At 43.4% G+C, this 22585-nt stretch overlaps 2 protein-coding genes across 4 annotated transcripts in view; one reads left to right on the forward strand and one right to left on the reverse strand.

Annotated features, from left to right (window-relative positions):
- The window catches only part of ANKRA2 (ankyrin repeat family A member 2), a 49172-nt gene extending 31046 nt beyond the window's left edge, over positions 1 to 18126 (reverse strand). Inside the window, exons 1-4 of one of the 2 annotated variants that reach the window (XM_029574877.1) lie at positions 17991 to 18126; positions 16038 to 16441; positions 10283 to 10441; positions 5114 to 5179 (exon numbers count right to left, since the gene is read on the reverse strand). In XM_029574877.1, coding sequence (XP_029430737.1) covers positions 5114 to 5179; positions 10283 to 10441; positions 16038 to 16323 — 511 coding nt within the window. In that variant the 5' untranslated portion in view covers positions 16324 to 16441; positions 17991 to 18126. Of the gene's footprint in view, positions 1 to 5113; positions 5180 to 10282; positions 10442 to 16037; positions 16442 to 17932 lie in introns of both variants that reach the window. The other variant, XM_029574868.1, reaches the window with a different exon arrangement.
- A 74-nt stretch (positions 18127 to 18200) lies between these two features.
- UTP15 (UTP15 small subunit processome component) overlaps positions 18201 to 22585 on the forward strand; it is a 104798-nt gene continuing 100413 nt past the window's right edge. Inside the window, exon 1 of one of the 2 annotated variants that reach the window (XM_029574853.1) lies at positions 18201 to 18334. The gene's annotated coding sequence lies outside the window, so the exon portion shown is untranslated. The remainder of the gene's footprint in view (positions 18335 to 22585) is intronic. The other variant, XM_029574857.1, reaches the window with a different exon arrangement.

Below are 22585 nucleotides of genomic sequence, written 5' to 3' on the forward strand. Positions count from 1 at the left end.
CTGAGGACAGAAAAGGCCCTAAAAAATCCTTTCTGCTGCAAGCTCATTTTTGAGAAGCAAGTTGGTTTTGTGCGGGCAGAAGCCCTGGACCAGCGTCACACAAGCAGAGTTCTGGCAGGCAGCAACCTTTTCGAAGCCAGCACAGACCCCAGAGGGACGCCGGTTCTCAAGGAGGTGGCGGCAGCAAAATTGGGCAATGAAGGTATGTTGCTCCGCTCCTCTCCAGTGGCCATTGGAGGGCAGCTATCCCTCTTTTACGAGGAGTGGACCAAAATCACATCGGACTAGTGGGGTCCTGGAGGTGGTAAAAGATGGCTACGCCTTAGAATTTTCTCATCTGCTCAGAGATGCCTTTGTGGTCTCCCACTGCATCTCCCAGTGCAAATGAGAATCAGTGTGGGGATACTCTGGATCAGTTACAACTCCTATCTGCCATTGTACCAGTGACCCCTCAAGAGAGGAGGCAGGGTCGGTATGCCATATACTTCATGGTTCCAAAGAAGGAAGGGACTTTTTGGCCCATTCTTGATTTGCAGAAGGTCAATGCTGCCCTCCAGGTGCCACGATTTTGGATGGAGACGTTGCGTACCGTCATAGCAGCGATGCGCAAAGGGGAGTTTCTGGCACCTTTGGACTTGATGGAACCTTATCTTCATATCCCCATTTGGGCCGATCACTAGCAGTTTCTGAGGTTTATGGTTTGGGGACAACATTTCCAATTCCAGGCTCTTCCCTTTGGATTGGCAACAGCTTTGCGCACGTTTACAAAAGTAATGGTGGTAGTGTCGGTGGCACTCAGGAAGGAAGGTATCCTGGTGCATCCGTAGTTGGGCAATTAGTTGATTCAAGCAAAGTCAGAGGCGGATTGTGTTCGTTCATTCAGTCCAGAGGGTACTGCAGCTTCTGGAATCGTTGGGCTGGGTGATGAACCTAGCAAAGTGTCAGTTGATGCCAACCCAGTCGTTGGAATATCTGGGGGCACGCTTCGATATCCGGTTAGGGAAAGTGTTTCTGATTACAGAGAGGGTAGTCAAGTTGCAGGATCAGGTCCTGTGGCTGCTGTGCCTATCGGTGCCCAAGGTCTGGGATTACTTTTGCAGGCTCTGGGTTCCATGGCATCTACGCTGGAATTAGTTCCATGGGCGTATGCTCACGTGTCGCCTATGGGAGGCCCTGCTATCCTATTGGAATCTGCTTTTGGAGGAATTTCAGCTTCCTTTACCTTTTCTGGAGGATACCAGGTCCAGTCTCTTGTGGTGGCTGTCTCGGCACAATCTGGAAAAGGGAATGGATCTGGAGATGCTGACTGGGACTTGGTGACCACGGATGTCAGCCTCTCTGGTTGGCGGGGTGGTTTGTCAAGGGAGATCAGCCCAGGGTTGGTGGTTGCCAGAGGAGGCGACCTGATCCATCAACCTGGAGACTAGGGCAGTGCGCAAGGCCTTACTGGCTTTTCTTCCACTCATTCAAGGCAAGTCGGTGCAAGTGTTCTTGGACAACGCAATGACAGTGGCATACATCAATCGCCAGGGCGGTATGAAGAGTCGTACAGTTGCGCGGGAGACAAAAGAGCTGTTCATCTGGGCGGAGAAACATCTGGCGAGAATAGCGGCTTCCCATGGCATGGGGGTGGACAGTGTGGAAGTGGACTTCCTCAGCAGAGAATGCCTGGACCCCGGAGAGTGAGAGTTGTCTGTGGAAGCCTTCGCCTTGCTTCAAGCAAGGTGGGGCAGGTCAGTGGTGGACCTCATGGCAACTCTGGGACATGCAATGGCAGCTTGGTTTTTCAGTCGCAGAAGGGAGGTCTGATCAGATGGCATTGATGCTCTAGTTCAACCGTGGCTAACATGACAGCTCCTGTGTGTCTTCCCGCTGTGGCCTCTTATAGGTCGAGTGCTGCGCCGAATCGAGCATTATCCAGGTGGGGTGGTTCTGGTGGCACCTGAGTGGCTGAAGCCGTGGTTTGCTGGACAGTCCCGTTCGCTTGACCCATCTAGTAGGGCTGTTGCGGCAGGGACTCGTATTTTCAGATGGGAAGATTGCTTCTGTTTAACGGTTTGGCTTTTGAAAGGCGACGGCTCCATTTGAGGGGTTATTCAGAGCCTGTGATTGTGACTTTACTTCAGGCAAGGAGACTGTCCACATCAATGGTTTATGTTTGGGCGTGGAAGGTGTTCGAATCATGGTGTTTTGACAATAAGGTGCAGCCTATGAAGGTGGACATTCTGCATATCCTGGCCTTTTTGCAAAGTGGTTTGGTGAAGAGTTTGGCCTATAATTCCCTTTGAGTTCAGGTAGCAGCCTTAGGGACCCCCTTCGAGGTAGGATTCACAGAAGACTGGTCTCATCTGGATGTGGTTCGTTTCCTCAAAGGGGCGAAGCATCTGCGTCCTCTAGTGTGGAGAATGTGTCCAGCTTGGAACCTTAATTTAGTACTTAGGTTGCGGTGTGGTCCTCCTTTTGAACCTATGCGGAGGGCTTCGTTAAAGGATCTAACCCTGAAGGCTGTTTTCCTGATGGCTATCTGTTCGGCTAGGCAAATTTCTGAGCTACAGGGATCCTTTTCTGCGTTTTTTGAAGGATGGTGTTTCCTTACGTATGGTGCCTTCCCTTTGGTCTAAGGTGGTGTCCTCTTTTCACCTTAATCAGGTTGTTGGGTTACCTGCCTTTCCAAATTTGTTGGCGGAGGCTCCAATGACAAGGAAGCTTCACTTGTTAGATATACGCCTATTCTTTTGCGCTATCTTAAGGTAACGTATGTCTTTCAGATGTCTGATCATCTGTTTGTTCTCTTCAGTGAAACAAAGAAGGGGAGTAACGCTTCCAAGGGCACTATTGTAAGATGGTTGAAGGAAGAGATAGCTTCAGCTTATATCTGTAAAGACTGGTCGGTGCTGGAGGGCTTGAGAGTGCAGGTGACCTCATGGGCGGAGTGTCAACTGCTTTCTCTGCAGGAGATCTATCATGCAGCGACATGATCTTCTCTACACATGTTTACCAGACATTACCACTTGGATGTGCAGACTCCAAATGAGGTTTCATTTGGGGAAAGTGTTTTGCGAGCAGGTCTTTCAAGTTCCCGCCCAAAATAGAGGGGCTTGGGTACATCCCACTTGTCTGGACTGATCCGGGGTACAAACAGGAAAGACAATTTGATTCTTACCTGTCAATTTTTGTTCCTGAAGTACCACGGATCAGTCAAGAGACCCATCCCCATCTTTCAAAAGACTTCTTCACTTCTGGATGTTGCTGAGCTAATGTTTGATATAGTCAGAGTGATGAGCAGTGTACATAGTTGGATATATGCTTTATGTTAAATCAAGAGAGCCTAGTTCCAGGGGCTCCAATTTTAAGTCTTTCTTCGCCCTTAGTGTGGGTGAAGGTTTGTTAACGTAGACATCTTGGCTTGGTTACAGGTCAATACTGAGGGACTGCAGGTGGCACTCTCGGTTAAGTAGCAATGCTCAAAAGTTTTGTTCTCTGCCTCCATCTGCTGGTAGGGATGCATAAACCCACTTGTGTGTACTGATCCATGGTACTTCAGGAACAAAAAATAGCTGATAAAAACCAATTTTCCTATAAGAATCAGAACTTGCATTTGCACAGTCATAAAAAGAAACACTTTACACATGCAGCTGTCTCTGGGGCAGATGGTCACACATTTGTCACTGGTCTGCACAGGTCATGACAGAAGATGTTATTAGTGCTCAGCTTACACTTAAACAGATTTAGAGAGAGTTACGGGAAGATACAGAACCTAAAAACTTTTCTGTTCAACAAAAGGGGAGAAGATGCAATCTAGCAATTAATGTTTCCAATTCTGAGTCAACAGTCATATCTCAGTCTCCCCTTGACCACTGACTATGTGTGACTTTAGACAAGTTATTTAGGAACTGATTTACTAAATATGTATCCCATGCTTCTGAAGCTTTAAAGAAGGGCCTCCTAGTTCATGGAAATACTAGACCAGCAGCAAATGTGTTACCGATGGGCAGAAATAAACCCATTACACTCCCAACCCAGAGTCTATGGCCGGGCCGCTCCTTCAGAGCCCTTCCTGGATAATTTGTCACTGCTTCAGAGCACCTCCCATGCAATCTTTCACAATCTTTCACAAAAAAAAAAAAAAAAGCACCCATGGCCATCGACAAGTCCTAGGAAAGGGGCCCATGGGAGTGGGAATTACCATCCAGCCTTCAACATTTAACTTTCCAAGCCTGTCTATAAAACAAGGACCGGGGAAAGTTTCTTATTTGATAATTCTTCTAGTTGCAAAAATTACATTTCTAGCAAAGAGGAAGTCCTTTTGCTTTAAACTACAAAGCTTCTTGCAAGATTAAAAGCTCTATATAAATCCAAGTTATATGAATGTGATTAAAGTAGGGAGACAAAGACAATTGTATTTTACAATTTTGCTTTATTGCAGAAAAAAAAGTTCATTATGGCATGGAAACTAACAAAGAAGTTGAACTATAATGGCAAAAGATACTGTAGAACACCAACACACTGCCCGGGTTTTCATAATGCGCATCAACGAGCAGTAAGGAAACTTTACTTCTACAACATCAATGCAAGCATAATACATACAGAACCAGGGGAGGTAAACTTTCAGTCTGGCCTATGAGAAAAATCTCTGCAGAATCTGCTCGGTTATCCAGATTGTAAGAATAACCATACCCTGTGCACTACTTCCAATAATCTAAGCAAGAACGCCACAGTTATTAGCACTTGTTTCACACTAGCTAATAAAAACACATTTAGAGGAGGGAGGAACAGTTCTTACTAAGATGAATAAGAACAGTGGAAAAATGCCAACAAGAGTAACTAGAGAAACTTCCTAAACTAGGACATTTGAAAGTTGGCAAAACTTAGAAATGAAAATACATCCTCACTGTTCAGGGGAGTGGGTGTTCTGTCCTGCGGTGATAGCTGGATGGCACAGGAACCAAGGTCAAGCCTAACAGGCCATAAAAACCACCGGCTGTACAGAACAAAACAAAGGTACAATACACACCACTTTCAAAATGAGGGCATCTGGCCCCACATCTGACTGAGAATTCATTTTAGAGCTCAGCCAGTTCTTTCAAGATTTTCTGTATCTGTCCACTTTTACCTTGCTCAATGCGGCTTGCCAAATACAACATTTCTCCTTGCGCTGCCAGCTGGTGAACGGAGAGTGCTGCAAGCAAAGGACATGGGAATCACTTGGGGGTCTATTGGAAAGTCTTCCTTCATCTTTGTATCTCACCTATGCACTCCAATCTGGTTTCTTAGAACACAATTTAAAAAATCAATCCCTTCAGACGAGTCACCCCTCCAGGTCTCAGCCAGTACTACCCGTCTAGCTCTTCACATTCTTACATTCCTCCAGCTCACTGACAGCACTTTATTGTGCTCTTCTGGTTCTTTCCTTTAGCAACAACATTCTCCTACCATCCTGTTAAATACAACTCTTTACAGCTTTCAAAACAAACCCACTATTGACAGGAGTCGGGTGGTACCTTATAGACTAACCAATTTATTGAAGCATGAGCTTTCGAGGACAGAGTCCACTTTGTCAGCGAAAGCTGATACTTCATTAAATTGGTTAGTCTATAAGGTGCCTCCCGACTCCTGTTATTTTTGCTCCACAAGACTAACACGGCTATCCTTCTGAAGATTTTAAACCCACTATTGTAATGCAACCTGTAATTTACTCGTACATTCAAGCAACAGCATCCTTAGCTCACTTTGCATGGATGTGATGAAAGGAGCAGAGCCCTTGAAAGCTAGTCATAAACGCGTTAGGTTAGTCCGATAAAATAGAAATCACCTACAGCTTGTTTGTTGACCTTTATTTCTATGTATCTAAGCAGGCTAACACAGCAACCACGCTATCTTAATGCTGTGAAACTTTAAAACAAGCAAACAAAAAAGACTGTGAAGTCTGATGTCAAACAGTGTGCACCCAGTATAATGCAAAGTGCTGCAGAAATCTTAATGAAATTTTTAATGAAATTTTTGTGAAACCGCATCAGCAAGCCTGACAACGGCCGTGAAAACACTTGCCGTTCGGACCACTCGTCATTTGCGGTGTTGGTAAGTCCATGCAAATTACTTGTTTTCAAAGAATTATAAACATTATCTGTTCCTCCATAGAAAATTCATGAGCCCGACAGCGGCCGGTGTTTCGCGATCGATATCGCTTCTTCAGGAGTCAATTGCAACAGATCATGGAACAGATGTTATATAAGAACAGAAACATTGCATGAAACAAAAGTAATTTTATAAAGTACTTAACCGAAGGTGTCACAGCACGCAAACCTTTATCCCGGACGATTCCGTCTCCCAAAATCGATAAATTCCAGCGGGACAGTAACGCTGAAAAACCTACCCTTTAAAAAGCCCGCGTTTTTGAGCACATTGTGACGTCAAAACGTCATCAAAGAACCATTGCTATAGCAACGAAACAGCTGTGAGATAGATCTGAAACAGAAAAATCAGACGTGATGACGTTTTTTTGAATTGACGCAACAAATTCAAGGATGTCTTGTGCTGAACAGGTATATTTAACCCAATATACTTGGGTTAAAACCTAAGTATATTACCTGTTCAGCACAAGACATCCTTGAATTTGTTGCGTCAATTCAAAAAAACGTCATCACGTCTGATTTTTCTGTTTCAGATCTATCTCACAGCTGTTTCGTTGCTATAGCAATGGTTCTTTGATGACGTTTTGACGTCACAACGTGCTCAAAAACGCGGGCTTTTTAAAGGGTAGGTTTTTCAGCGTTACTCTGTCCCGCTGGAATTTATCGATTTTGGGAGACGGAATCGTCCGGGATAAAGGTTTGCGTGCTGTGACACCTTCGGTTAAGTACTTTATAAACTTACTTTTGTTTCATGCAATGTTTCTGTTCTTATATAGCATCTGTTCCATGATCTGTTGCAATTGACTCCTGAAGAAGCGATATCGATCGCGAAACACCGGCCGCTGTCGGGCTCATGAATTTTCTATGGAGGAACAGATAATGTTTATAATTCTTTGAAAACAAGTAATTTGCATGGACTTACCAACACCGCAAATGACGAGTGGTCCGAACGGCAGGTGTTTTCACGGCCGTTGTCAGGCTTGCTGATGCGGTTTCACAAAAATTTCATTAAAAATTTCATTAAGATTTCTGCAGCACTTTGCATTATACTGGGTGCACACAGTTTGACATCAGACTTCACAGTCTTTTTTGTTTGCTTGGTTTACGGTAACAAGACTAGTTTTGGTTCTTTTGTTTTTTGTAAACTTTAAAACAAGACAGCAATCTTCTGTTTTCCTTTTGCTTTTATTAGTGGTGTGCAGGGTTTATGCTAGAAGATGTTTCAAATAAAACAGTATCCCAGGAGACAAATTTGAAAAAGGGTCAGATTACAAGGTTTCTCTCGCTTTTCTTCAGCTCAGCATCTCACTTGCCCTGGTTCCTTACTGTTCCAAAAATTATGCACATATAGTATGTCTCCTCCTCTTCCCGCTGGGATACCTCTCTCCCCTTCCCTCCATCCTGGCTCTAGTGCTGATACTGAGATACATCCAGCAGGGGTCAGTGGAATTTACTAGCCAGGCCCACTGCAAGAACATGGCAAATGCAAGCACCCGCCTCAGCAGTCCCATGGCAGTGAGCATCATGTAGCATGCAGGAGCTAGGCCACGGGATGGTGTACACTTGAGACCCGATTCACTAAGGCACCTTGATGAATCAGGCCCGTGGTGTCTCATCCTTGCAAGTCTACCCTGCCTTACCAGCTGAGAACTACTGGCCTAATGGTTGGCCTACTTGTTCCTAATTAGTTGTAGCATCATGTTTTGTATTGACAATAAATAAATACATAAAGAGAGACAGCCAGTCCTTCAACAGGGAACAAACTGTCCCCTGCTGCTGAGATCATGCTTTGAATTACGTGATGGAAGCCAATGCAGCAAATACACACCAAGATGTTATCAGTTACTCGTGAGTTTGTTTCATTGTGACAATGTGATAGTACACTTTAAAAGGCAACTATTTCTACTTATAAAATCTTCCATTAGTGTCTTAAATCATATTGCACACCTAATGCAGGGGTCGGGAACCCATGGCTCGCGAGCCAGATATGGCTCTTTTGAGGGCTGCATCTGGCTCGCAGACAAGTGTCGCCACACTTTCCAGTCCCCCGCTGACCCAGCTGCTCCCCGGTCCTCCTCCGCCCGGGCTTAAAATGCTGTCAGCCCGGGCGGAACGCGGCAGGACAGCTGGAGTCAGCGGCACCGGCGTGCTCTCTTCTTCCCGCCCCCCCCCCCCGCGGCCCAGAAGAGGGTGAGCATCAGGTGCGTGCGCGGGAAGAAGAGACCACGCTAGTGTGGTCTCTTCTTCCCGCCCCCCCCCCCCCCGCGGCCCGGAAGAAGAAGTGGAGAGCATCGGGTTCCTGCGCGGCAAGAAGAGGCCATGCTAGTGTCCGACGAAAAGAAGACTGCAGCGCGGCTCGGAGGAAAATGAAGAGCTTCAACCGCGGCCGATGGGACTCCGCCTCCGCGAGGGCTGAAAATGAAGGAGGTTAGCGTTGGGAGGAGGCTGCTGCTGCCGCGAGTTCCCGGGGTGGGGGTGGGGGAGAGAGAGAGTGAATGAGCGAGCAAGCATGTGTGTTTGAGATCTTGTGTGTGTGAGTGAGAGATTGGATGTATGTGAATGATTGAGAGCCTGTACATGTGAAAGAGAGTATGTCTGTGATTGAGAGCCTGCCTGTGAGAGAGAGAGCATGAATGTAAGTTTACCATTGGGAACCTGTATGTGTAAGTTTGTGATTGAAAACCTGTTTGTGTGAAAGAGTATGTGTGTATGATTGAGATCCTTTGTGTGTGAGAGAAATCATGTGCATGTATGATTAAGAGCCTGTGTGTATAAGTAAGAGAGAGCATGTGTGTCTGTGTGTGATTGAGAGCTGATTTAGGTGATGGAGCATGTGAGTATGTGATTGAGAGCCTGTGTGTAAATGAGAGAAAGAGAGGACATGTTTGTAAGCATGTGAATGAGAGTCTGTGTGTGAGAGAAAAAGACAGCATGTATTTATGTGATTGAAAGCCTGTGTGTGTGTAAGCGTGAAAAGATAGACAGCATGTGTGTAAATGTGTAATTAAGAGCCTATATAAGTGAGAGAGAAAAAACATGTGTATATGTGAGTACTGAGAGCATGTGTGTATAGGTGTGTCATTGAGAGCCAGTGTGAGAGAGAGCGCTGGTATGTGACTGAGAGAGGAGAAAGTTCCAAGCAAACCACCCCGCCTCCTGCTAATTCAGAACAATCTCAGGACACCTGGATATCAAACGTTCCCAGGTATGCAGAGCAAAAAAATTTTGTATCCTTATTATTTTTCATTACTGGGTCTTTGTGTCTGCTATTTTGAAATATTTTGTTGGTATCTGGAAATGTTTTATATGAGTTTTTAAATATTGGATATTCCACTCATCAGCTGTTTCGAAATATGTTCTTTTTGTTAGTACAGTTTTACTGCTGATGATTTTATATTTCTTGATTTGTTTTATAAGGATGGGTGATGTTTCTTTTTTCCTTTGTTACACTGCATACAGAGACTCTGGCTTGTTGCAGTTTCCAATTCAGTTTTTTCTGCATGCTTCTTGTTATGCGTTTTGGTCTCTTTATTCTATGTTAGGTGAGGGACAGCACGTGATTCAGGTGAGGTTTTCTGCTGGCGTGTACTTTCTGTGTAGGACTCTATAGCAGCCTGACTTGGTCCGTTTTCCTAATAGGAGATGTATTGGTGTCTTAAGGCCTGGTGTAATATTTTCAGAGACTTATTGTACTTTAAAAGTGTGATCTTACATAAAATGCACACATTTACTTGTATTTAGTTTTAAACATATTGTATGGCTCTCATGGAATTACATTTTAAAATATGTGGCGTTTATGGCTCTCTCAGCCAAAAAGGTTCCTGACCCCTGCCCTAATGCATTTGTCAATTTAATAAGATATTTCTTATTTTAATATGGCATAGCTTTGATAAATGTAAACTACCTTAAAAGCTGCAGTATACGAGAAGACACATAGCAGAAATGAATACATCTGCAACTCCTGTCCTAACTGTAGAGAAAGACACATTTTACATTTGTGCCCTTGAGCAGATTAAATAGATATGAGTATCTATCCTGTGGTACTGCACGGAAAGTCCTGAACTACTTCAAATTAACAAACTCAGCTAGGCAAAGAAATTCAGTCTTTCACAATCTGACAAAGGTTATGTGGTACAACTAGGATGACTTACAATTTACGAGCAGAGGTGTTGTGGAGACTTCGTTCCCTCGGTGCTTATTGGTTAAAGTCGTTGACTGTTTGATGGGGGAGAAATGCTTTGTTGTTGAGGGCGTGTAGACATGTCGGACTTGAATCCCAGGGGAAGGAGAGGTATGGATATTGTATTCAGCTATGTTAAGCAGAGAAAGAAAAAAAAACATGCTTCAGTAACCCTGAAGATGATCAAACCACAGCTGTTTAGTCACGTTGGCACTTTGATGACTTTAATATAACTTAGAACAGTGTTTCCCCACTCCCACCTAGAAGTACACCTAAACAGTCATGAGTATCCTTGAGATAGATTTGTAGACCCTGGGTCTCAAATGTATGTAAATCTATCTCATGCATATTCATTATGGCTATCCTGAAAATCCAACTGTTAAGGTGTGTCTACAGGAGAGGGGTTTTGGGACACATTGACCTAAGCATGCATAAAGCAACTCTGATGTCCCTTCTTCATCTGAAGACAAGGGCCTGTGAGATCTTGATGTTTATAGCCAGCAAATGTTTGGAAAACCTCAAGTTCCAGTAAAAAAAATAGATGAGGATGTGAAGGCCTGGAAAAAAAATACAGAATCTTTTTTTTTTTCTGTTCCCCCCTCCCCCCCAGGTTTAAACCTGGAAATACTAGAAAGGTTTCAAAATTTCCCATATTTCCTCTTTTAATCTTAGGAGGGGAAAAAATGATTTTTCTCTCTCAATTTTTCTAGGTTTTTTTTTTCTGGGCCTTCACATGTCTAATCAAGGATCAAGATGGATTCTAGAGCTCTGCACTGATATTTTTACCATTTTTAATAATTTCTTCGATGAGCATCTTGCTACATTTAAATGAGAGAGTGACAGGAAGGTGGTATCTCAGTATCTATGATGATTTAGTGCAGACGAATGTTATACCTCCCAGTACCGGAGAAGGCATATATGAAAACCAGGCACGGAAAGCAACATCTGGGAGATGCTAATTCTTCTGCTGTTGTAATCGAAATAGAAAATAGGGAAAGAAACAAACAGCAAAGTGGAAAAACACTGATCCTATAAAGATTCTTCTTTTTGCTTCTCTATACCATGATGCAATATACCTTGTAACAAAATGTGCAAACCTGAAAAGGGAAAGCAGTGCAAGATTAGCCTGCCATGAAAATGCACTGAAACCCACACAAAGAAAAGAAGTGTTTCCCTGAGCCTGACCAGTGCCAGGAACAATCGTGGAAACTGTCATAAAGAATAAAATCATAGAACATTTAGATAGACACAACCAGCATGGATTTTACCCAAGGGAAGTCCTGCCTCACAAAATCTCCTACATTTTTATGAAAGGGTGAATAAAGATGTGAACAAAGGTGAACCGGTTGATGTAGTGTATTTGGATTTTCAGATGGTGTTTGACAAAGTCCCTCATGAGAGGTTTCTAAGAAAACTAAAAAGTCATGGGATAGGAGGCGCTGTCCTTTTGTGGATTGCAAACTGGTTACAAGACAGGAAACAGAGAGTAGGATTAAATGGTCAGTTTTCACAGTGGAAAAGGGTAAACAGTGGAGTGCCTCAGGGATATGTACTTGGACCGGTGCTTTTCAATATATATATATATATATATATATATATATATATATATATAAATGATCTGGAAAGGAATACAACGAGTGAGGTTATCAAATTTGCGGATGATACAAAATTATTTAGAGTAGTTAAATCACAAGCGGACTGTGATACATTACAGGAGGACCTTGCAAGACTGGAAGATTGGGGAGAGGAAGTGATGTCATCCCAGCAGATGGCTGCCTAAACCTGAGTCTCCCCCGACACCCGACAAAATCTCCTAACATCGAGCACTTCAGCGGGCAACATTTTATCCAATAATTTCCAATGGCAGCCTGATCATTAGCAGATGTCGAATTGGCAGAAAACGCTTGATTTAAAGAAGTATTCTTACCACAAACTAGCACTGGAAGGTGAGCCCCCAGGAGCTAACATGGCGGCTGCACGCGAAGAATCGGCGGAGTCGATCGAGGATGCATTCGGCTCGCTTTCAGATGAAAATGTACTGCCTATGAAGGCGGAAATGAAAAGCTGGTTTGCCGAACTGAAAAAAGAAATAACAGCTAATACCGCCGACAACATGACCTCGATAAAGGAGCTTAAAGGGGACATAGCCGAAAATGGCCGCCGTATATTTGAAGTTGAAACTAGGGCGGAAGAAAATGGCGAAGATATCAAAGCGAATCAGGAAAAACTGAATATTATTCAAGCTGAGATGGAGCGCCTTCAGGAAAAGGTAGAAGACCTCGAAAATAGATCTACACGCCACAATCTCCGTTTTCGAGGCATCCCAGAGCTGCCCAAATATTTGAATTGCACGACAGTAGTGGTTCAGATCAGCGCCATGCTGCTCAGAGAAGGTGCGGTCACATCGACATCAGAACAGGATGTGGAGGTGAAAATAGCTCGAGCCCATAGAGTGTTGGGTCCTCGGGTCAATAACCTACCAAAAAACATTATAGCTTGCTACCACAAATTTGCCATCAAAGAAAAAATAGCCAGGATAGCGAGACAACAACTTTCGTGGCAGTGGCAGGGACACGAGATCATGATTTTTATAGATCTCTCCCCGATGACAATCAAGAAGCGGAGGGACTTCAAACCCATTACGGATCTCCTACGCAAGGATAACAGATACAGATGGCTCTTTCCATTCGGGATCAGTTTTACAGTGAAGGGAGATGCTCATCGCGCGAAAACACCTGCAGAGGCCTCTCAAGTACTGTGGGAGGCGGGTTACCCGGAGATAGCAGAGCTGCCAGGAATCTCAAAGCCATCTATTCGAAAAGAAGTTCCCCTATGATGGCAAAGGGTGAATAGAGGGGGATAAAAGGCTGCGCCGGCATCCTGATTCTGCTTCTCAGGGATGAGAACAAGCATGACATGGTTATTTGAGTACTCAAAGGTTTTTTGCGCGGCAGTAAGTGAACTGTTCAAGACACACAAAGACGGAGCTGCAAATGATCATAAGTATACAGTTAAAAGTTGCTACTTGACAGGGACGCATAACAATCATTACTCTGTATTATTAATTCCTGTCTACAGAGCTAGAGTTCTAATGCTATAAGGCTTTAGGCTGGTTTCATTTGTGAATATGGAGTGTTTTGTATGTTAGAGTTTATTAACATTTTAGATTACAAGCAGTCGGATGGGGAAGGCTACTGTTGGGATGATTGACTCCTCCCCTGTTCAGACAGTATGGCCTTGGGAAAAGGAGCATGCTGTGGGGGAGATGGGAAAGCTGGGGGGGATATAGAGGTTAGACTATTTTACTTGCTATTTGGTATGGGAAAGGTTTGGAATTCCTACTATATAGGCATGTACGCACTATAGAGCAGGCGAGATTGACGGCCTTGTCAATATTGCCACATATCAAATTATTATGACGACCTTAAACATTATGTCCCTTAATGTTAAGGGACTGAACATGCCTTTAAAACGGCAATCTCTTTTCGATGAGCTGACTCAGCATCATGTTATGATAGCCCTTGTTCAGGAAACCCACCTGAAGAAGAGATATGAACGTTTACTTAAGCGTCCTCACTACCCTAAGCAATATTGGGCTGCTAGACCTATATCTCATAAATACTTAGGGGTAGGAATATTACTGCATAAAGACTTGATCTATGAAGAACTAATGTCACCCAGATCCAGAGGGTAGATACCTGCTCCTAGTCATTGCTATTGGTGGGGAGAAATACTCACTGATAAGCTCCTATGCTCCAAACACTGCACAGGGTTATTACTTGGAATGTTTATCCCAGGTTATTGATCACTGTGCTGAGGGTCGTCTGATACTGTGTGGTGATTTCAATATGACAGTTAACCCTAGATTGGATAATTCACACGGAAACATTCAAACGAAGTGGAAAGACCGCCAAATCTTCCATAGATTTGTGCAACGCCATGGCCTAATTGACACATGGAGAGTTTGGCACCCTAAATTAAGGAATTACACTTTCTTTTCCAGGGCACATAAAACTTACTCCAGAATTGACTATCTTTTTGTGGCTAAAAGTTATTCCAACCAGGTTGCCCACCCGTCTATGGGACCTATTACTTGGTCGGATCATGGTCCAATTTTTATGCAGTACTATCTCTGGGTACGATAAAGGGCAGCAATATTGGAAGCTTAATGATAGCCTCCTTGAAGATGAGGAATTTTGTACGCAGTTACAATCTGATATTCAGGAATACTTCCAGATTAATGATACTCCTGATATTTCTCCTATAACATTGTGGAACTGTCTCAAAGCAGTACTGAGGGGTAAATTTATAGCTAGGGGGGCCCATGTAAAGAAGCGTAAACAGCGGGATAAGATGGACACAATCCAGCAATTGCAGCGATTGGGGTTCGTATACTCGGCCACAGGGGATAATCGCCTTTTGGCACAAATGGACAAACAGCGTCATCATCTGGCAGAAATTGAAGCGGCCCAGCTAGCCCACCAACTAGAATGCATTAAGCTGCTATATTATGAGGGGGGGAAACAAGGCTGGTAGACAATTAGCCCGTAACATTGTAAAGACTGGAAGACTGGGCATCCAAATGGCAGATGAAAATTAATGTGGTCAAGTGCAAGGTGTTGCATATAGGGAAAAATAACCCTTGCTGTAGTTACACGAGGTTAGGATCCTATTAGGAGTTACCACCCAGGAAAGAGATCTACGTGTCATAGTGGATAATACATTGAAATAATCAGCTCAGTGTGCTGTGGCAATCAAAAAAAGCAAACAGAATGTTAGGAATTATTAGGAAAGGAATGGTGAATAAAATGGAAGAGGTCATAATGCCTCTGTATCGTTCCATGGTGAATCTGCACTTTGAATACCGTTTGCAGATCTGGTCACATCATCTCAAAAAAGATATAGTTGCACTGGAGAAAGTACAGAAAAGAGTGACCAAAATGATAAAGTTCCCCTATGAGGAAAGGCTAAAGAAGTTAGGGCTGTTCAGCTTGGAGAAGAGATGGTTGAGGGGGATATGATAGAGGTCTACAAAATCATGAAAGGACTTGAACACGTAAATGTAAATCAGTTATTTACTCTTTTGGATAATACAAGAACTAGGGGGCACTCCATGAAGTTAGCAAGTAGCTCATTTAAAAACAAATAGGAGAAATTTATTTTTCACTCAACACATAATTAAACTCTGGAATTTGTTGCTAGAGGATGTGGTTAGTGCAGTTATGTAGCTGGGTTTAAAAAGGTTTGGATAAGTTCTTGGAGGAGAAATCCATAAACTGCTATTAATCAATAAGGATCAGTAGCTGGGATCTATTAATGTAATGTTGGGTACTTGCCAGGAACTTGTGACTTGGTTGGCCCCTGCTGGACAAGATACTGGGCCTTGATGGACCCTTGGTCTGACCCAATATGGCATATCTTATGTTCCCCCACCTCTGCTCAGGCTTCATACGTTAGGCTAAGTGAGCAAGGCCTGAACTGCAATGCAGAAATGTTATAGTAAGTGGTGAAAGAGATGTGCAAGTCAGCAGTTAAAGTTGGGTAAAACATGTACTGAAACAGAGAGCAACTTGTGGGACGTGACTATAACCAGAAAATTTTGCTAGGCCAAGCCTGAGTTTTGTTCCATCTAACATCTCTCTCTGTATCTCCTCCCAAAATCCCCCTGCCATATTACAACAAACTGCACAGAATAACAAATGACAAGGTCTACCATAAAGTTCAACCTTTAAATAGGACAGATTCCACTTCCAAATCAGAGTTGACCTGGTCTTGAATATTTTTACTGTCCTCTTCATTCAGGGACTTCACAAACCGAGAACACACATTCATATCAAAGCGATTGGGCAAGATAAATTTCATTCCCATCCCCACACTCTGGGCTGGACCCTCCTCTTGATTTGAGTCCATTGCATGTTCCACTTTAATGTCTGGCATGCTTGGGAGACTGTAGCTGACACTCTCCTCAATAACGGACTGAGATCCAACATCCAGATCCTTTAATGAAGCCATGGAGTCAAGTTCAGCTACTTCAAGCGCCTCCTCATGGCATTCAACCTTATTTCTCAGTCTTTACATCAGCAGGACCTTCCTCGAGGAGAAGTTGTCTCAATGCTCATCTGAAAGTGAACTAAAAGAGAAGGCACTTTTAGCATATTCTGAGCTTTCAAGAAGGAGAATCCTAATCTTCTAAGGGCTTAATACTAGCATAGATAACATCCACGTAGGATGCTTTATGGCTGTACATAAAACCTCTGAACTGACCAGAAGACTAATTTAGAGGTTTCAGAGATATAGCAACAGACAAGCAAACATTAAATAAACTAAGACCATTATAATAGGACAACCTGCTTGACAGCCTTGAAGCACTCTGCTCTTTAACCTAAGTTTTAGCTAAAGGGATCGCTGCATTTTCACGTATGATTTTCAGCTGCCTGCTAAAATGACTAGAGGGCTCCAAACTGAAAGACTGGAGCTGACTTCCCCCAAAATAAAGAGGGATACACAATAGTGATGGAAAGGGGACACAGCAAAAGGATGATGGTTGGGGGAACAGATGGACAGAGGAGGTAAGGAAGTGCTGGGTGACGTACTAAGGCAGCACTTGTTTTGGAATTCTCCAGAAATAGATTTTTTTTCCAGTCCATGTACAGATATGTCAACTTTCAACCATCAAATTTTTGAACACTTGGAAATGTTGTTTAATATCTTTATTGATGGGGGTTTTGCATGTGACTTTTGCCACTGTTCACCATTAGAAAAATACAGAAACATAGGGCTCGATATTCAAAGCCATCTGGCTACCTCACATGGGATATTTCAGCAGCAGAGCTATGCTACTGAATAGCCTTGGATAAATTGCTAGTTAGCCTTAGAAGTCTTATCTGGCTAACTTTAGACCTCCTACTGAGCACATCTAATTCATCCAGTTAACATTGACAAATAAGCTTGAAAATTGCTGCTTATCCAGCTATGTTAACAGGATAAGTAGCTCCTCCCCAAAAAGTTCATTTCCCACTTACCACTTAGCCTGCTAAGTACTTAATCTAAGTAAATAGTCACTGCCTTACTTATCTGGGTAAGTGGCACTGAATATCAACCTCATAGAATATAATAGCATATATAGGCATCTAGATGCCCATATCTGCTAATTTGTCTGGTGCTTTCTTGAACTATTATTGTTTTTAACTCTCCACTGGGAGGTTGTTCCATTCATCCACCAGCCTTCCTTGGAAGAAATATTTCTGATGTTACTCCCCTTTGGAGCCTCATATTATGACCATTAGCTCTAGATTTTACTCTGAAAAAGATTTGCTTTTACCAACCCAGAGGCCAACCTATTGTTTTGTTAATTTTTTAGGTCTCTGATTAAATCGTGGACTGAAATCTATGTAAGTTACAGAAAATAAACGTATCAACATATATTGAATATAGTGTGGCTACCAAAGAACACACAGAATTGTATAATCACAGGGACGGACAGGATGCTAAAATGCACCTGCAGGATTAAAATCAGAAAATTTCCGAACAATTTAGGCCCCACCCCTTTCTACCCGTACAGTCCAAAAAGATCAGCACGGTTGGAAAACCTATTTGTGTACAGGCAGATTTCCGCACTCACCCGATCAGCGGCTCCCAGCTATCAGTACTATTAAAGATATCACAACGCTACCACTCACGTCACTTCCTGTTTTGTCTCGCTGCTCCATACAACCAAGTCCGGAAAAGGAGGCTGAGACACTTCAGAGCCAGAGCACTATCGATCCCCAGGGGATCGTAGTCTCCTTGCCATTATCTCTTTGCCCACCATCTCACTAGTACATTTCAGCCCTGAACATCCAGAGTCGCTTTTTTTCGGCCAACGCCTTCATGTGTCGCTTCGTGATGCCATTCAGAAGCGACGCAACCGGAAGCAAGATGGCGGCGCGCAGCGGACTGCGGCTCAGCGTGCGCTGGGTAACGAGTGCCTGATCCTTGGAAAACGGTGGGGTTACTCTGGCTGAGTGTTTGCTCCCTGTACCAGGTACTGCGCTAAAGATTCTCAAATGTATTCCTAGAGCCGCTGGTCATTACCAACGCTGTACACCAGGCAAGAAAAGTCGATCCTTAGGCTCTTTTGCTTGATAAATAGTGCCGTCTTTGGGATTTTTATTTATTTTGTTTTGGCGGTGTATGGAGACTTGGATTCCTCGGGAGTAAAACTCTTGCACGACGTCTTCTATTTTCCGTACAAAATTGGCAGCAAAAAATAGCTTATATTCGCGTTCTTGAAACTTAGCAGCATGTCGCTGCTCTCTCTGTGGTGGTAATAAGATCAGCAACAGTAAACTTGTCTCCTTAACCCCATGGGGGTCAGAGTTTGATTTCATTTTATGCTTTTTTTTTCTTTTTGAGCATAGAAATTTATAAAAAATAAAGTGAAGGCATCTAGTATTCGCAGTTTAAAATAAAACTTATTTCAGGGTGAGATGTTTTTCATATTTATATATTTTCTGTTTTCAGTTGCTTCTTTTAATTTTAATCTATAATTCTGCCTACTGTCATGACTGTATTTGCTAAATAATCCTTTCAGGCAACCCAGCCAGTGCAGCACTAATTGCTGCCCCTATTCAAAATGAATATGTACCACATTTCTTTATATCAAGGCCAGCACTTCTCAGGAAACGTTTATGCATTTCAGTGAACCGGTAACGAGTTAATGGTGGTAAATGAGATGAATCAGACATTCCCACCTGGAAATCTTACTGCCCAGTAAGCCCTGATAGTTTGTACTAAGCATGTGTCAATATTGTCCAGCTCACTCTGGACCAGTATTTGCCCTTTGCCTCTTGGTGTGTTTTAGACTTGTGTATGTGAACGGACAATCTATCTTCCTTTACATCCTGTAGACCAGTCCACACCTGTGGGATTCCCTGTGTACCAGTAGGTGGAGGCAGAGAACTCTGCCATGTTTCTTTACGTCATTCATGATATATATCATGAGAAAGCTGGCTGGTTCCTCAGTAGTTCTCTGCCTCCAGGTGTATCCTCATGAAGCCACTGTCTTCATAGGGCAGTTCCAGGAGGGGGAGCAGTCTGAGATAGAACATAGGTGCTGAATCCATTTCCTCCTCCTCCTCCAGTGGCGCGAAGTATGGATGAAAGAGGCCAGAAATGCACTCAATGTGGAACAAGGAGGCAGTGCTCCATTGTGGGCTCTTTCTGCCCCTGCTGTGATGGCCTTGAGACTCTGGAAAATAAAAAGCAGAAAGGAGGGGAGGGGTGGGATACAAGCAGACACGCTGCTGATGCTGGCTCAGAGGGAATTGCAAGAACAATCAGAGCGAGCCAAAGGCTCGCCATAGGGGGATGCAGCTGAAGTGCAGGCAGGCCCCAGTGGCAAGAAAACAGGGTGATGCAGTGCAGGAAACAGAGTTTTCCAAGGAATTTATTTTGCTAATGCACCAGGCCTATAAGAATATGAAAGCCAAAGAGGCTGTGAGGCTGTTCTGGAGGGGGACCTGGGGGGCATTTTCCCTGCAGGGTTGCAGCACACTTCAGGATTAAAGAAATCTAGGATGGAGGGAGCACCCCTCACCTTTCCCTCAGGAATTTGATAGTGTTTCAGGAAATTTGGAACTCCCAAATGAATCAGCTATGAAGGAGGGCTGAAGGGGGGGGGGATGTAGTGGTGAGGCTATTTAGTAAGGAAGAACTGAGCCTCTTAATAGTAAAGGTAATGCAAGCGTTAAGCCTGCAAAAGGAAGGCAAGGAAAAGGGAGTTGCAAGGGGATGCAATCCTTAGTGGTATCAGGAGACCCTCAAAGGCTTTTTCCCTCCACCAGGTCACACAGGAAATGATCATCAGGGAGAATGGGTCATGTCAGATTCAGCCCTGAAATCAAGATTCTTAATGAGCACACAGTACCTGTTCCACAGAGAGAAGTAGATAAGTTACTGAAGGTGCAGAATGTAGATGTGCCACTGGCAGCAATGTCAAAAAAGACAACTATTCTGGTAGAAGATGCACAAGATAGAAAGGTAGAAGCCTTTCTGAAGAAAGCATTTGAAACAGCCAGTTTCCTAGCAAGTAGACAGATGGACTCAGGACCCGTGGGTTATGCACCTCTGCCAGCAGATGGAGACAGAGCAAACTGACGTCTCTGCAGGAGTATATATACTGTGACATCAACCTGCCAGTTTTCTTCATCTGCAGCAGATGCTGGACATGCATATCCTACTGGGGAATGCTTCAGATTTTAGAAGGAGAACTTTTTATAAAGAAAAAGCCCCGCTCTCCTGCGGTGATACCAAATGGTCCCTCCCCCAGTTGAGAATTACTGAGGTGATTTCTGTGATCCCTCAGATGTGTGCCCTGGCCTGGTAAGAACATAAGAAAATGCCATACTGGGTCAGACCAAGGGTCCATCAAGCCCAGCATCCTGTTTCCAACAGTGGCCAATCCAGGCCATAAGAACCTGGCAAGTACCCAAAAACTAAGTCTATTCCATGTAACCATTGCTAATGGCAGTGGCTATTCTCTAAGTGAACTTAATAGCAGGTAATGGACTTCTCCTCCAAGAACCTATCCAATCCTTTTTTAAACACAGCTATACTAACTGCACTAACCACATCCTCTGGCAACAAATTCCAGAGTTTAATTGTGCGTTGAGTAAAAAAGAACTTTCTCCAATTAGTTTTAAATGTGCCCCATGCTAACTTCATGGAGTGCCCCCTAGTCTTTCTACTATCCGAAAGAGTAAATAACCGATTCACATCTACCCGTTCTAGACCTCTCATGATTTTAAACACCTCTATCATATCCCCCTCAGTCGTCTCTTCTCCAAGCTGAAAAGTCCTAACCTCTTTAGTCTTTCCTCATAGGGGAGTTGTTCCATTCCCCTTATCATTTTGGTAACCCTTCTCTGTACCTTCTCCATCGCAATTATATCTTTTTTGAGATGCGGCGACCAGAATTGTACACAATATTCAAGGTGCGGTCTCACCATGGAGCGATACAGAAGCATTATGACATTTTCCGTTTTATTCACCATTCCCTTTCTAATAATTCCCAACATTCTGTTTGCTTTTTTGACTGCCGCAGCACACTGTACCGACGATTTCAATGTGTTATCCACTATGACACCTAGATCTCTTTCTTGGGTTGTAGCACCTAATATGGAACCCAACATTGTGTAATTATAGCATGGGTTATTTTTCCCTATATGCATCACCTTGCACTTATCCACATTAAATTTCATCTGCCATTTGGATGCCCAATTTTCCAGTCTCACAAGGTCTTCCTGCAATTTATCACAATCTGCTTGTGATTTAACTACTCTGAACAATTTTGTGTCATCTGCAAATTTGATTATCTCACTCGTCGTATTTCTTTCCAGATCATTTATAAATATATTGAAAAGTAAGGGTCCCAATACAGATCCCTGAGGCACTCCACTGTCCACTCCCTTCCACTGAGAAAATTGCCCATTTAATCCTACTCTCTGTTTCCTGTCTTTTAGCCAGTTTGCAATCCACGAAAGGACATCGCCACCTATCCCATGACTTTTTACTTTTCCTAGAAGCCTCTCTTGAGGAACTTTGTCAAACGCCTTCTGAAAATCCAAGTATACTATATCTACCGGTTCACCTTTATCCACATGTTTATTAACTCCTTCAAAAACGTGAAGCAGATTTGTGATGCAAGACTTGCCCTGGGTAAAGCCATGCTGACTTTGTTCCATTAAACCATGTCTTTCTATATGTTCTGTGATTTTGATGTTTAGAACACTTTCCACTATTTTTCCTGGCACTGAAGTCAGGCTAACCGGTCTGTAGTTTCCCGGATCGCCCCTGGAGCCCTTTTTAAATATTGGGGTTACATTTGCTATCCTCCAGTCTTCAGGTACAATGGATGATTTTAATGATAAGTTACAAACTTTTACTAATAGGTCTGAAATTTCATTTTTTAGTTCCTTCAGAACTCTGGGGTGTATACCATCCGGTCCAGGTGATTTACTACTCTTCAGTTTGTCAATCAGGCCTACCACATCTTCTAGGTTCACCGTGATTTGATTCAGTCCATCTGAATCATTACCCATGAAAACCTTCTCCATTACGGGTACCTCCCCAACATCCTCTTCAGTAAACACCGAAGCAAAGAAATCATTTAATCTCTCCGCGATGGCCTTATCTTCTCTAAGTGCCCCTTTAACCCCTCGATCATCTAATGGTCCAACTGACTCCCTCACAGGCTTTCTGCTTCGGATATATTTAAAAAAGTTTTTACTGTGAG

This window comes from Rhinatrema bivittatum, chromosome 1 (assembly GCF_901001135.1).
Source record: "Rhinatrema bivittatum chromosome 1, aRhiBiv1.1, whole genome shotgun sequence".
Classification (NCBI taxonomy): Eukaryota; Metazoa; Chordata; class Amphibia; order Gymnophiona; family Rhinatrematidae; genus Rhinatrema; species Rhinatrema bivittatum.